Raw genomic sequence first — 16,441 nt, forward strand, 5'->3', positions numbered from 1 at the left:
AAGCATGTGAAATTTAACATCTCTGGATTCTTAACAAACAGTGGACCTCGTGAATACCAGGTAATCAAGTTACTGGTACGACTCGGAGCTTCCATTAACTCAATACACGCTGTTGTTGTGGACAAGATTCCTTCAGGCCTGCAGGTCACAGGACTTGTTCACACTGTACAAAATCACAAACGCAACTGCACGAGGCTAGTGGATGACAAAATAAATTCAGAGTGCCTCACAGATGTTGGGATCCTTATTGGAGCCGACAATTATTATAGATTTATTACGGGATGCACCCGACAACTTGGAATGAATTTATTGTCATCTGCTGGACGCAAATTGCTGACAGGTCTGGTGCTTTTCCAAAAAAAATCTGTGTCAATTACCACACAACCAAACAATTCAACAGTGGCGTGACTAGGCTTGGAACAGTCACTCTTATAGTTCAGAGACATATCTGAAGATAATGAGTCTGATCCACCTATATTTAAATTGTGGGATCTCGACACTTTAGGTATTGTTCCTGAAAAGCCTAGTCCAGATGATACATGGACTTACCAGCAATATCTAGGCACAGTTTGTCTATTAATTAAGACAAACAATACTGGGTGAGACTGCCATAGAAGATGAATCATCAACAACTTCCAGTTAATTATTTCATGGCAGCCTCCCAATTTAAGTCTCAATTAATGCGGCTGCAGAAACAGTCTGATAAATTACATTTGTATCACAAATTGATACAACAGCATCTCGACAGTAAATTTATTGAAGTTGTTGATAATGATGACCATAAAACAGGTCACTATTTACCACACCACACTGTAATGAAAAAGTCAGTGACGATACCAATATGAATAGTCTTCAACTGCAGTGCCAAAGTAAAGGCAAACAGTGTGTCCTTGAATGAATGTCTTCAAACAGGACCTAGCCTAACACAAAGGCTACACGATGTATTATTATGATTCCAAACTGGTATTTTTGCTAATACTGCAGATATCAGTAAAGCTTTCTTAAGAGTTGGCTTACAGGAAGAGGATCGTAATTTTACCAAATTTCTTTTGATGAAGGATCCACTAGATCCTAATAGTGACGTCAACACCTACCGGTTTGCATCAGTGCTTTTCGGGGCAATCTCTTCACCATTTCTTCTCGAAGCTACATTGGATACACATTTGAATAAGTCAAATAGTCCCTATAAAGCCAAGATTAGCAACAACCTGTACATGGACAACTTCCAGGGAACCAGTAATGAGACTAAATTGGTAGAAATTTACCATGAGGCTAATTGTGAGTTGCTCGGAGCCAATATGCCCATACAATCATCGACCCCAAACAACAAATGATTAAACCAGATAATCGAGAAAGAGTTTCCCGACTATCAGGTGCCTAAACAATTAAAAGTTCTGGGAATGGAATGGAACACAGTTGCCGACGAGATGAATGTCAAGTCAGTACAAAAAATAATTCACCCCTCACAATGAGAAAATTGCTCTTGTATGTCAGTCAACCATTTGACCCTTTGGGCTTATTTAGTCCTATTTTAATAAGGGGCAAACTCCTCATGCCGGAATGCTGGCATAAAACTATGGGATGGGATGATCCGTTGCCAATTGAGCTGCAAGATAAATGCCAGACACTCACAACTGATTTCAATCAATTAAGTGTTTAGAAATTTCCTTGTAATGCCTCCGGACAAAACTTTCCCACTGATTTATATGTGTTCAGCGATGCCTCTGGCAAAGCCTATTGCACTGCAGCCTATTTAGTTAATAACACGCAGTCATTTTTACTCACGTCAAAAGCACGAGTTGCTCCAATCAAAAGGAGATCCTGACCCGAAATGGAGTTGACTGCATTGCTAATGGGAGTAAGGTTGGCTCATTGCCTGACAAAGACACTCAATAATATTCACTTTGGTGACATCGGAGTATGGTCAGACAATGAGGCAATGGGTTACAATGGGTAAGAAACAATAACAACAAAACTCCCTACGTCAGTAATCGTGTTAGGGAAATACATAAATTATCTGCTGGATAGACTTAGACATTTCCCTACCAAGGACAGTCCAGCCAATTACCTTTCAAGATGTTTAACATTGAAACAGCTAATTAACAAAAGCCACAAGTCATAGTGACCAATATTACTACACCCACAGTAGATCCAGAACCTCTTCAGACCCTAGCTATCAATCCTCACAACTATTATAACTTGAGTAAGTTACTAAGTGTAACTGCACATTGTGGTGTTTGTGTGTAGCTGAGGAAGTCTTGGTTGTAGGGTTGATATAAAGTCATGGCTTGGTTACTGACTTTAATACTTATAAACGATTACATGACTAGCTGCTTCCAAGCTGGTAGCGTCCTGTACGCTCTCTGTTTACCTTCTGCTCGCGTTTGACTCGCAGCACATAGAAAACGGATGATACCGTTTTCTGTGAACATAACATCCCTCCTTTTCTTTAAAAAGAATAAATACAGGATGTCTACCATGCTTGTAGCATAAAGTAAAGTTGTAGACACAAAGTAAGTTATTAACATATCAAGAGATATTGCATACATTTAACATTAATTATGCACACAAAGTATTTAAACAACTTATTCTTTACCACATAGGATTTCAATGTTAAAAATACATATGCAATGTTAAACAAACATGAAAGAAACTGTAATACAGAGTTACAAAATATTGAATGAGAGATCTGCATTATTCAAACATTATTAAATTTAGTTTAGCATAATAAGTAAATACTTTGCATTACAAAGGAACACAATCATCAAATCGTGTAGGGCGTTTAACATGACGTTTAGAACGAGAGTCCCCAAATACAACAATATCCTTTGATGAATTGGTTATTGAGTTATAACTATTTTTTTGTATCATTTGTACGACTTTGCATTTCATCATTTTCTACACTAGTTGCAATCCCTTTTAAATAGGCCATATTACATGTTATATTATGATCTCTATTACTCGCTGTTACCATAGTTCCTTTTACACTAATTACTTTATATGGTTTTGTATCATACGGCATATCTTGCTTTCCCTCTTTTTTCTTTTTAACGAGAACAGTATCTCCAACCTTTATGAATTGTTCTTTTGCACGTTGATCATGAGCAATTTTCATTTTGCCCTAGGCTAGTGCATCCTTCTGAGCGAGACGTTTATCCGTTACCTCGGCTGGCATGACAGGTAGTGCGATTCTCATAGGACGTCCAAATAAAAGTTCGCCAGGCGACTTGCCCAGTGTTCCATGTGGTGTTGCACAGTAGTTCCTGAGAAAAGCATACATATCTTGTTTCTAGGATCGTCCTTCAACATGAGCACAGCGTACCGCTTTCATGAGAGGTTCCATGAATCTCTAAACTTCTCCATTTACTTGTGGATGTAGTGGCATCACATGCGGTGTTTGAATCCAATATGCTCAGCAAAGTTGACGAAGTCTTGTCCATTGAATGGCGGTCCATTGTCCGTCTTGACAACTTCAGGAATGCCAAAGTTTGAAAAGATCTTGTCGAGTTTCGGGATGACAGCCTTTGCAGATGTGGAAGTGATAATTTCTACTTCTGGATAACGTGAGTGATCATCAATGACTACCATCAAGTACTCTCCAGTTGGTAGCGGTACGCAGAAGTCCATCAATACTTCCGTCCATGGTGCAGCAGGTAGTGGTGAAGGTTGTAGAGGTGTTGGTCTTGAAGTATCCACTGCAGCTTGGCAAGGGACACAGGCATCATGCATGTCCTTTGCTTGACAATCAATGCCAGGAAATCACACCTTTTCTCGTAGCAGCTGTTTGGTCCTAACAAGACCTTGGTGTCCTTTATGTGCAAGCTTCAGAGCACGTTGCTGGAAAACAGCTGGAATGACAATACGAGTACCTCGCAGCACGGTGTCGCGTTGTTGCGTAACACTTAATACTGTCTGGATGCGTTCAAGTGCTTTGAATGCATCTTGGTCAACTCCTGAGGGTGGGATGCGTGAAAACTTTTTCTTAGTCAATGCATCCACTGTTGCTTGCAGAGTTGGGTCCTCTAGGGTTGCAGTACAGATTTCATCAAGAGTGAGAGCCTTAGGGACTGCATCACAGGTTACAGATTGTACATATTCCTCGGCAACTTGAATTACATCTGGGTTGATGTGCAGATGAACTTTGCTATCAGTAGAACAATATATGGGTTCAAATCGATCAAAAAATTCAGCAACAATAGCATCAACATTGTTTGCAGATTCCACTGCTACAGCATTAGAAAGCTGAAGTAGCCTCAATTTGGTTGAAGTCTTGTAACTGAGTAAAGACTCCTTTGCGTTCCTAACAGCATGGAATGTAGTAGTGAGCATTGCACTCTTTGACTTAATCTCTGCAGTGAAAGTTCCAATCACTGGCAAGGCTATCTTTGAAGCATAGGCAGTGGCTTTGCCATTGTAGTTTTCAAGCTTTGGGAACTGTTTTTAAATTTTTCAAAGTGACATTCAGCAATGGTGTCAATGTTTGATCCAGTGTCAATCAGAACTTTGAGACAAATACCAGCAATGTATACTATAGTCTCTGGGTTGTTTGGAAGATCATTCCATTCTGTGATTGCTTGTACTCCATAAGTGTAATCACATTCACTGTCATCTGAGACTGATTTTAATGAAATGTTGTCTTGTACATTATTAACACTCTGGATATGAGGTGCAATACTGTGTTTAACACCTCGAAACCTATGACCTGATCCTCGTACAGTGCTTTTATTCACTGACTGTGGTTTCTTTAGTGCGGAACGACACATAGCACCAAAATGACCTAGTTTTCCACACTCATAGCACTTCTTACCTTGAGCAGGACAAACATTATCTTGGTGTGGGTAGTCTCCTCCACAATTGTAACATTTATTGTTGAAACCCTCTGATGTGGGTCGTTGTGACTGCTTGAGTCTTGTTCCATGACCCCAGTTGTGATGTGATTCTCGGCTCGATTTACTGTTAGGCTTGCCATGATATCTTTTATGATCACGGTGTCCTCCCTGAACCTTAAGTACCTCATCACTGTTAGTAACAGTGGCAGAGCTGTTGTTGGCACTGCACTCCATGACACGAGCATCACGTGCAGTATCTTCCATTTGACGAGCCATATCCAATATCTTGGTAAGAGAACCTTCATCATCAACAAGTTCTAGAGCTCTTCGACGGAGACGTGTAGATGTGCATGTTTCAATTATTTGCTGTTTGATTTCTTTGTCAACATCAACAACCTCACAATGGGCTGCTAAACCCTGCAGACGTGTGTGGTATTGATCAACGGTTTCATTAGAGAGTTGTTTGGCTCTCCTGAAATGCATAATTTCCATTGCAGTGTTTTGTCTTGGTTTGAAGTGCTCAGTTAATTTGGCTTTGACAGTGTCATAATCGTTGGCACCACCAGTGTCTTTCAGTGTGTCAAAGATGTCACAAACTCGATCACCTACATTATGAAGAAGAAAGGCAAGCTTTTTTTCAGTACTTTTGATGTCAGACACTATCAACAAATTTTCAAACCTTCAAGCCATCTGATCCACCTCTGTGACAGGTTTGTATGGTCACAGTCAGGATCAAATGCAGGAAACTGAGGTATATTTGCCATTTTTACTGTATAAATGTAAACTTATCACATAAATGTTCCTCAGAATATTAATTAAACACTTACTGCACTGTATATGCTAGTTAAGAATTCACTGTAATTACTTTAATTTTGCAAAGCTCACAAGCATTTTAATGCAAAAGGTTACAGCAGTGCACAATACAGCAGCAACTGACTTCTTACCTAGCCCTATATACATGTGGTGTTGTTCCTACTCACAGCTGCACAGTAGTTGGCAGCAGTTGGTACAGCAGTTGTCAGCAGTTGGCACAGCAGTCAGTTCACAGCGTGAAGAATTGTAGCACAGAGCGCGTTTCGTATACAAAACATCGGGTTTTGTATACAGCATCAAAGCGTCGTTTCGTACACAGCGTCGGCAGATATCCAGATTCCTCAGTACACAGCTTGTCAGCACATAGCATTGGTTAGCACATAGCATTGGTTAGCACACAGCATCGGTTAGCACACAGCATTGGTTAGCACACAGCATTGGTTAGCATACAACATCATGTATGGTGCTCACAGACAGCAAGACTTCCCTCCTCCTCCGGGGGCGAGACAGCATGTTCTTCCTTGTGTTTTAAGCTGAACAAATACCCGAGTTCACAGTTCATCCTCATCGCCAGTGTGGTGTTTGTGTGTAGCTGAGGAAGTCATGGTTGTAGGGTTGATATAAAGTCATGGCTTGGTTACTGACTTTAATACTTATAAACGATTACATGACTAGCTGCTTCCAAGCTGGTAGCGTTCTGTACGCTCTCTGTTTACCTTCTGCTCGCGTCTGACTCGCAGCACATAGAAAACGGATGGTACTGTTTTCTGTGAACATGACACACATGTATTTGATTTTCTTGATGAGGAGGGAATCAAGCATCGATTTCTCAGTCCTATCACCTATTGGATCAAACGTGCTCAACAAGAGACTTATGGAAGTGAACACGAGAATCTTCCAGATAAAATAAACAAGTCTCTAGTCATCTGGTACGATGCAAATAACCACAATATATTGAGGTGTGGAGGACGTCGGCTTCATGCAGAGATTGACTTGGATACTAAAATCCAATACTTTTACCACGTCACCACATTATCACAAAACTTTTAATTTTATACCACCATCAATATGGTACTTTACATGGTGGAGTGTTAGACACTCTCACTAACCTTAGAAATATTGGCTCCCCCAAGGTCATCAAACTGTCAAATCACTTATTAAATCTTGTGTAATCTGCAGGAGGTACGATGCCCGAGTGTCCTTACCCAGGGCCACCACCACTCCCTAAGGAGAGAGTAGTCCACCTTTGTCCCTTTGAGACCATTGGTGTTGATTACACAGGAGCCTTAATTCTCACTGGCACTCCTGATAAGGTACCAGTGAAACCATATATTTGCCTCCTCACGTGTGCAACCACACGAGAGGTGCACTTTGAAGTGACTTCTGACATGAGTGCATAAGCCTTTATCCAAGCCTTTTGTAGATTTGTTGCACGCAGATCCTGCCCTAAATTAATGATTTCCGACAATGGATCAAATTTTGTTGTTGGAGAACTCTGCCTGCGAGAGATATGGAAACACTCATAGGTGCAGTCTGTATTGCAACAAAGACAGTGCCACTGGAAATTTACACCTCCCAGTGTACCCTGGCAAGGTGGTTTCAACGAACGAATGGTGGGATCTGTCAAGAAATGCCTAAGAAAGGCTTTACATCGACAGAAAATTAGTTTTCCTGTATTACAGACACTCGTCGTAGAAATTGAGGCGCGAGTCAACAACCGCCCACTGACTTACCTTTCGGATAACTTCTCCCAAAGAGAACCCGAGTCCCTCACACTTAATACATGGAGGCATACTGAGCCCTCTGATATCTCTAGCAGAAGAGGATCCAGCCGACTAGGAGCGACTTAGTGGGAAAGCTATCAACATTTATCAAGGATAATCGAGAAGTGGAATGAAGTGTGGACTCGAAAAGTACCTCACCGCTCTAAGGGAATACCATTATGGAGCTTCAAGCACCTATAATAAAGTTCAACTAAAACCAGGAGACCTAGTGTTAATCGACAGTGATGGCCCCAGGTCAGAGTGGCCTATAAGCAAGATTGTCTCTATCCACCCCGATCACCAAGGTGCCCTGAAAGTTGTAAAGTTTTGAGCCGAGGCACTAATACCTTGAAAACATTGTAGAAGTTAGTACCACTCGAATTAGCTGAATGTGAGTGTTCTACAGAACCAACTTTACCACCGGTTTCTGAGGACAGCAATTCTGTTCCACCGAGCACATGACCACTTAGAGCCGCTGCTCAACAATGTAAATGGAAACTAGAACAATACTTTAGCTCTGACTAGGAGCAAATAATTCAACCATATGACAATTAAGTTAATTTGTGTAGGCAACAGACTACACCATTACCACATCTATTGAGAATATCTCTGAGTTTGCAAGACTTTGGGATTTAGTAACATAATTATTACACATCATAGCGACACAAGTTACTGAGTACACGGTAGGCTTCAGAATAGCTTAACTTTAGATGATTTATTAATTTAATGTCCAACATTTAATATAAGTTCCCTAAGACGACTTAGAGTCTTATCTGTTACAAACAGAGTCGGGACTTCCGTTATGTGTGTACTAACATACTAAGTTTATAATATAACCTTTGGGAAGAATTCAGGTACGTCAGTACTCAACATTGAACTGCGACCCGAGAATTCTCCATCCCCCCCGGAGTTATGTTGGAAATAACCAACAGATTATTTTCTCTCAACTCCTAATATTAACATTTACTAATTACACTAAAATGGAGAATTAATATCGTTGGTGTATCAGGCATGATATGCTAAATCTGACCTGATTTAGCCAGAAATTATCAAGCCATTATGACGCTAAGGGTCGATAGCAGACTGAAACATGAAGTCTTCCACGAATGTTAGAGATTTATAGAGTTCAGTTAATTGTCCTTTCATTCTAAAAATATTGTTCATTTTGAAAGAAATATTCATTTCGCATACTTATGCATACTGAGCTCGACTATTCAACTAAATTAATTATTCCAGTACACTATTACTGCGACGTAAATGAAATACACGTCGCCCCTTCTTGCTTAATTTGTGCAATATTAATTATATCTATTGCCTTGCGAGAAAAGGTATTATTATTCAATATATTTACTCTTGACGATAGTTTAAATTGTAGTCCTTTATTTCCCTCATAATTACTAGTAAACCAAATTGGTTTAAGCTCGAGATCGCTATGAGCGTCTCTGCGCATGCATGTTCAGGCATCAGAGTATGAGGGAGGTGGCTTTTCGTCACACTGCTCCGCCACGAGTACACGCAGATTTACAAGCGGCAGCCATTGTAGATAGAATACATGGTTGTACAGTGCTTCTTAGTGTAAAATATCGTTTCTAAGAAGACAATCGCGTCCCCGAATTTGACCTTCAATAGCAGTGAACGTCAGGAACTTATTGACGTGATATCGGCGAGTGTAAATGTGTCAACAAACCTACATTAAGTATATTTTGTGTGTGATGCACTACCTGATAAATTATTACTGTAGGTAGTTCGTCATTATGTCATCTACTGACCAAAACACTCATGTTCGTTTCTTTCCACGTTATTCTCAAGTTTTAATGAATAGTGGAATAAATCTCTTGCCCAGTCAAATTTTATAACATTTTTGTGATTACAGCGTGTTGGTGAGGACAAAAAGAGAAATTCTTCCTCTACACATGACATTCCCTACTGGTGTATCATCCATTATTTGGGCAATGTGATCACGTCTACGAGTATTCGAACAGTGAAACGGGTTTAGTGAAGTCTTCTTACAACTAAGCCTTACTGTCTCTCTTTCGTAGATTTCTTTGACTGATGCTAATATTATTTCTATTATGTATTTACAATTCTTATGCATATAATACTCTAAGAGAAATTACCTAAATCTAATATTTTGTTGCTCAGTGTGTAGCAATGTTTCACATATAATTTCCAATGATTTGACAATTTATTTCATAGGCTTGATTATATTACTATATTTTCATCATATTGAATCTACATTTAATTTCTGATTCTATAATCTGTATTGATGCAATTAACCAACTAGTGACGAACCAGCACCAGTCATTATCCTAGATATATATATTAGTTTCTAGTAATACACCCCAATGTTGAACTTTGAGGATTTTAACTCTCAATTAATTATTATTACAGTCCATTAATGCTCTTCAAATAATTACCAAATAATTTAAGATCCATAGGCACTGGTACCACAGTATCAGTCTTATAATCCATATATTTCTTTTCCGTCTTTTCTCAAAAGTGGGTGGTCCTTCAAGTATTTCGATTTCTTAACTAAATATTATTAGAGTTGAGTTAAAGTCCCATTCTACAACAGTTGGTGGTGACGCCATGGCTGATGGTGACGCAACGGGTGGAGGTATCGCAATGGCTGGTGACGATGCTATGGTTGGTGGTGATTCCATGGCTCGTGGTTACGCCATGGCTGATGATGATGACTCCATGGCTGGTGGTGAAGCTATGTCTGTTTGTGTCGCCATGTCAGGAGATGACGTTATGGCTGATGGTAACGCCATGGCTAGTGATGACGATGCCATGGCTGGTGATGATGCCATACCTGTTGGTGATGCCATGGCTGGTGATGATGCCATGGCTGGTGATGACGCCATACCTGTTGGTGAGGCCATGGCTGGTGGTGACGCCATGGCTGGTGGTGACGACATGGATGGTGATGGCAACATGGCTGGTGGTGAAGCCATGGCTGGTAGTGACGCCATGGCTGGTGATGACGCCATACCTGTTTGTGAGGCCATGGCTGATAGTGGTGATGCCATGGCTGGTGGTGAGGCCATGGCTGGTGGTGACGACATAACTGGTGGTGACGACATGGATGGTGATGACAACATGGCTGGTGGAGAGGCCATGGCGCGTGGTGAGGCCATTACTGGTGGTGATGCCATAGCTGGTGGTGACGCCATGGCTGGTGGTGACGCCATGGCGGGTGGTGATGCCATGGCTGGTGGTGAGGTCATAGTGGGTGGTGATGCCATCGGTGCTGGTGATGCAATGGCTGGTGGTGACGCCATGGCTGGTGGTGACGCCTTGGCTGGTGGTGACGACATGGATGGTGATGACGCCATGGCTGGTAGTGACGCCATGGATGGTAGTGACGCCATAGCTGGTGGTGACGACATGGATGGTGATGACACCATGGCTGGTGGTGACGTCATGGCTGGTGGTGACACCATGGTTGGTGGTGACGCCATGGCTGGTGGGGACGCCATGGCTGTTGATGACGCCATGGCTGGTAGTGACGCCATGGCTGGTAATGACGCCACGGCTAAAGTGACGTCATGGCTGGAGATGACACCATGGCTGGTAGTGACGCAATGGCTGGTGGTGACTTCATGGCTGGTGATGACGCCATGGCATGTAGTGACGCAATGGCTGGTGGGGAGGCCATGGCTGGTGGTGACGCCATGGCGGGTGGTGAATCCATGGCTGGTGGTGATGCAATGGCTGGAGGTTACGCCATGGCTAGTGGTGATGCCATGGCAGGTGGTGATGCCATGGCTTGTGGTTATGCCATTGATGGGGGTGACGTCATTGCTGGTGGTTATGCCATGGCTGGTGGTGATGCCATGACAGGTGGTGAAGCCATGTCTGGTGGTGACGATGCAATGGCTGGTGGTGATGTCATGGCTGGTGGTGATGCCATTGCTGGTGGTGATGCCATGGCTGGTGGTGATGCCATGTCTGGTTTTGACGATGCCATGACTGGTAGTTACGCCATCGCTGGTGGTGACGCCATGGCTGGTGGTGATACAATGGCTGGTGGTGACGTAACGGCTGGTGGTGATGCCATGGGTGGTGGTGATGCCATGACTGCAGGTGATGCCATGGATGATGGTGATGCCATGGCAAGTGGTGACGCCATGTTTGTTGGTGACGATGTGATGGCTGGTGGTGACGTCATTACTGGTGGTGATGCCATGGCTGGTGGTGATGCCATGGCTGGTGGTGACGCCATGGCTGGTGGTGACGATGCGATGGCTGGCAGTGACGCCATGGCTGGTGTTGACACCATGGCTGGCGGTGACGATGCCATGGCTGGTGGTGACGATGCAATGGCTGGTGGTGATGCCATGGCTGGTGGTGACGCAATGGCTGGTGGTGACGCAATAGCTGGTAGTAACGTAATGGCTGGTGGTGATGCCATGGCAGAAGATGATGCCATGGATGGTGGTGATGCCATGTCTGGTGGTGACGATGCGATTGCTGGAGGTGACGCCATGCCTGGTAATGGCGATGCAATGGCTGGTGGTGACGATGCCATGGCTGGTGGTGACGATGCCATGGCTGGTGGTGACTTTATGGCTGGTAATGACGATGCAATGGCTGGTGGTGACGATGCCATTGTGGTGGTGACGATGCCATGGCTGGTGGTGACGCCATGGCTGGTTAAGACGCCATGGCTGCTGGTGACGACATGGCTTGTGGTGACGACATGGCTTGTGGTGACGCAATGGTTGGTGGTGACGGAATAGCTGGTGGTGACGCTATGGCCGAAGGTGAATCCATTGCTGATGGTGACGCAATGGCTGGAGGTGACGCAATTGCTGGTGGTGACACTATTATCAATAGCTGGTGATGACTCAATGGATTGTGGTGACTCCATGGCTGGTGGTGACGCCATGGCGGGTGGTGACGCCATGTCTGTTGGTGACGATGCGATAACTGGTGATGACGATGCCATGGCTGGTGGTGACGATGCGATTGCTGGTTGTGACGCCATTACTGGTGGTGACGATGCTATGGTTTGTGGTGACGCCATGGCTGGTGGTGACTATGCAATGGCTGGTGGTGATGATGCTATAACTGGTGGTGATGATGCCATGGCTGGTGGGGATGCCATTGCTGGTGATGATGCCATGGCTGGTGGTGACGCCAAGGCTGGTGGTGACGCCATGGCTGGTGGTGACGCCAATGTGGGTGATGACGCCATGGCTGGTGGTGATACCATAGCTGATGATGACCCAATGGCTGGTGATGACGCCATGGCTGGTGTTGATGCCATGGCTGGTGATGACATTGCTGGTGATGACGCTATTGCTGGTGATAACACAATGGCTGGTGATGACGCCAATGCTGGTGGTGATACTATGGCTGGTGGTGACGCCATGGCTGGTGGTGACGCCATGGCTGGTGGTGATGCCATAGCTGGTGATAATGCAATGGCTAGTGATGACGCCATGGCTGGTGGTGATACCATTGCTGGTAGTAACGCCATGGTTGGTGGTGACGCCATTGCTGGTGATGATGCCATGGCTGGTGGTGACATCATGGCTGCTGGTGACGATGTGATGGCTGGTGGTGACGTCATTGCTGGTATTGACGATGCCATAGTTGGTGGTGACGATGCAATGGGTGGTGGTGACGATGCAATGGATAGTGGTGACGATGCCATGGCTGGAGGTGACGCTATGGTTGGTTAGGACTCCCCCAGCAAACAATTTTAGGTTGCCACAACATATCTGGAAAGTATTTGAAAGGATTGGAAACGTTTGTTTTATCGTATCAGATACGATATTGTGTGTGGACTTAAATAGGTTTCCAAAACTTATAACCAAGACATATGTATCTAACACTAATTTCAGATGTTGTGGCAACTTTACACTCCTAACATGAGTCATTCATAATCCATTCATACACCAATATGAATCTCTTGTGAAAGGTTTGAGCCTTATCTGAACCCTTTTCACATCTTTGTGTTTAAAGTTAAATTTCTTGAAATTAAATTATATTGTTTTATATTATATTATATTATTTTTATTATATTTTATTTTATAATGTATTATTATTTTTCTTATATTTTTTATATTATATTATTGTTTTCAATTTAAATATTAAAACCAATTTAAGGGTAAAAAAATCAAATAATTTATATTTCTTTTATTATTTACTAACAAATCAGCAAAAATACAAAAACATATGACCTATATAATTATATATATAATATATATATAAATAATATATATATTTAAATAATTTATATAATATATATTATATATATATATATATATATATATATATATATATATATATATATATATATATATATATTATTATTAATATATATATATATATATTAGTGTAATATATAAGAATGTAGTGTAATAGTAATTATATATATTATATATTATATATATATATATATATAAATATATAAATAATATATAAATATATAAATAATCTATTTATATATAATTAATATATTTATATATAAATAATATATTTATATATAAATAATATATTTATATATAAGTAATATATTTATATATAAATAATATATTTATATATAAATAATATATTTATATATAAATAATATATTTATATATAAATAATATATTTATATATAAATAATATATTTATATATAAATAATATATATATATAAATAATATATATATATAAATAATATATATATATAAATAATATATATATATATAAATAATAAATATATAAATAATATAAATATATATAAATAATATATATATATAAATAATATATATATAAATAATATATATATGATAACCATCTTTGTAACCTATATGTAACTCCCTCTTTGTAACAAAGTTCAAATAAAGCAAATATATATGTGTACATACAAAAGAATGGGGGTGGTAGAAGATAATATTAGTGTTTAGTGAGTGACCACAAGGTCTCCTCTGAATACTTTTTATTTTCTTCTCCGAGGCTATGGGTCCCCACATTGGCACCAGAGGTCTTCCTCACAAACTTTTTATATAATATATATATATATAAATAATATATATATAAAGGTAAAACTAGCTAGTTATACGTAGATATATGATAACTAACCAACCCTTCCAAACCTAACCTATCTAACCTATATATATATATATATATATATATATTTCATTGAATATGACCGCATATTCTGTATTTATTATTTTCTGGTTTAGGGCTTCTATCCCTCTAACTATTTTCTTAGCATCAGGGCTTAATTGAAATAGGAGTTCTCCAAAACTCATTTTCGTACTTTTAAGGTGAAGAAAAGAAGTGATTTACTATAGAGTGTATTACACTTATTTGTATAATTTGCACGACGTTTCGAACCTCCATGGTTCATTCTCAAGTGAACAGATCTTACAATACTAGTTGATTTTATACCCGCATTAGGTCAGGTGATAATACAATGAAGGTGAAAACATGGGGGGATACATAAGGGATAAACATAGGGGCTGCAGAAGGCTTATTGGCCTATACGAGGCATCTCCTATCTAAACACAAAGATTAATCCAGTGTAATTGGCCTGTTATGTTGGACATTGTCTTCTGTGTTGGCATCGATATGTTCTTGTCTTGTCCTTACTCTCATGGTGGGTAGAGTAAATAGTTCCGTGATTTGGGTGTTCATGTTAGGTCGCTCTATTCTTATGTGAATTGCCTCAAGAATTTGTAATCTTCTTGAATCTTGGGTTTTGTCTATTATGCAAGTATTCTTGTTCAACATTTCTCTTGTTAGAGTAATGTCATGGGCTTGTCTCATGTGATTCCTAGGGGCACCAGATTGAAGATGGCATGTCAAACGCCTCGTCAGCTTGGTCGACGTCATACCTATGTACTTACATTGAAGGTTACATCCTTCGTGGGGGCAAGTGTACATGTATACAACGCTTGACTGCTGTAGAGGGTTCTCCGTCGGCTTCGGGCTGTTTTTGATAAGGAGTTCGGAAGTCTTCTTGGTTTTGTAGAATATTATCAGGTTTATGTTTTGGTTAGGAGTAGTGCTTTTTACTCCTTTACGGATTATTTCTTTCATTATTCTTTCCTCTTTTATATGTTCACTGCGCATGGTTGATTTGTAATATAATTTTATTGGGGGTGTTGTGGTTTCTGTTCTAGGTTCTGAATTATACCAACGGTCCAAGTGTCTTCTTATAGCAGCGTTTATTTCCGCGTTGCTATATCCGTTGTTCACCAATACCTGAGTTACTCTTTCAAACTCTCTACTCACGTTGCTCCATTCAGAGCAGTGGGTAAGCGCTCGACGAATATAAGCATTGCGAACACTGGCTTTGTATCTTTGGGGGCACTCACTTCTACCGTTCAGGCATAATCCTATGTTGGTGGGCTTGGTATATACGTTGGTGCTTAAAGAGGTTCCTGTTTTTGTTATTAGTACATCCAAGAATGGCAGACTGTTATTTTCACTATTTTCATGTGTAAATCGGAGTACTGACTCTCTCTCTAGGTGTCTTTTTAGGTCAATTAGTTCATCTGAGCCTTTTACTATTACGAATATGTCATCTACATAACGGCAGTATACAGTTGGTTTTTGTCTGCTACTGAAGACCCTATCTTCGATGGTTCCCATATAAAAATTAGCAAATAAAACTCCTAAGGGGGAGCCCATTGCTACTCCGTCTATTTGTAAATACATGTCTCCTTGTGGACTGATGAAGCATGTACAAAGGAAGCCCCTTTCATCAGCATTCCACAAGGAGACATGTATTTACAAATAGACGGAGTAGCAATGGGCTCCCCCTTAGGAGTTTTATTTGCTAATTTTTATATGGGAACCATCGAAGATAGGGTCTTCAGTAGCAGACAAAAACCAACTGTATACTGCCGTTATGTAGATGACATATTCGTAATAGTAAAAGACTCAGATGAACTAATTGACCTAAAAAGACACCTAGAGAGAGAGTCAGTACTCCGATTTACACATGAAAATAGTGAAAATAACAGTCTGCCATTCTTGGATGTACTAATAACAAAAACAGGAACCTCTTTAAGCACCAACGTATATACCAA

At 40.7% G+C, this 16,441-nt stretch overlaps 1 protein-coding gene across 1 annotated transcript; it reads left to right on the top strand.

The window, feature by feature from the left end:
* Positions 1 to 617: 617 nt before the first annotated feature.
* LOC138353393 (serine-aspartate repeat-containing protein I-like) lies at positions 618 to 13,098 on the top strand. The gene is made up of 5 exons (XM_069306398.1): positions 618 to 789; positions 985 to 1,278; positions 9,981 to 10,928; positions 10,967 to 11,983; positions 12,629 to 13,098. Exons 1-5 carry the CDS (start codon positions 618 to 620, stop codon positions 13,096 to 13,098), a joined length of 2,901 nt encoding a protein of 966 aa, XP_069162499.1.
* Positions 13,099 to 16,441: the final 3,343 nt, after the last annotated feature.

This window comes from Procambarus clarkii, chromosome 57 (genome assembly GCF_040958095.1).
Source record: "Procambarus clarkii isolate CNS0578487 chromosome 57, FALCON_Pclarkii_2.0, whole genome shotgun sequence".
Classification (NCBI taxonomy): Eukaryota; Metazoa; Arthropoda; class Malacostraca; order Decapoda; family Cambaridae; genus Procambarus; species Procambarus clarkii.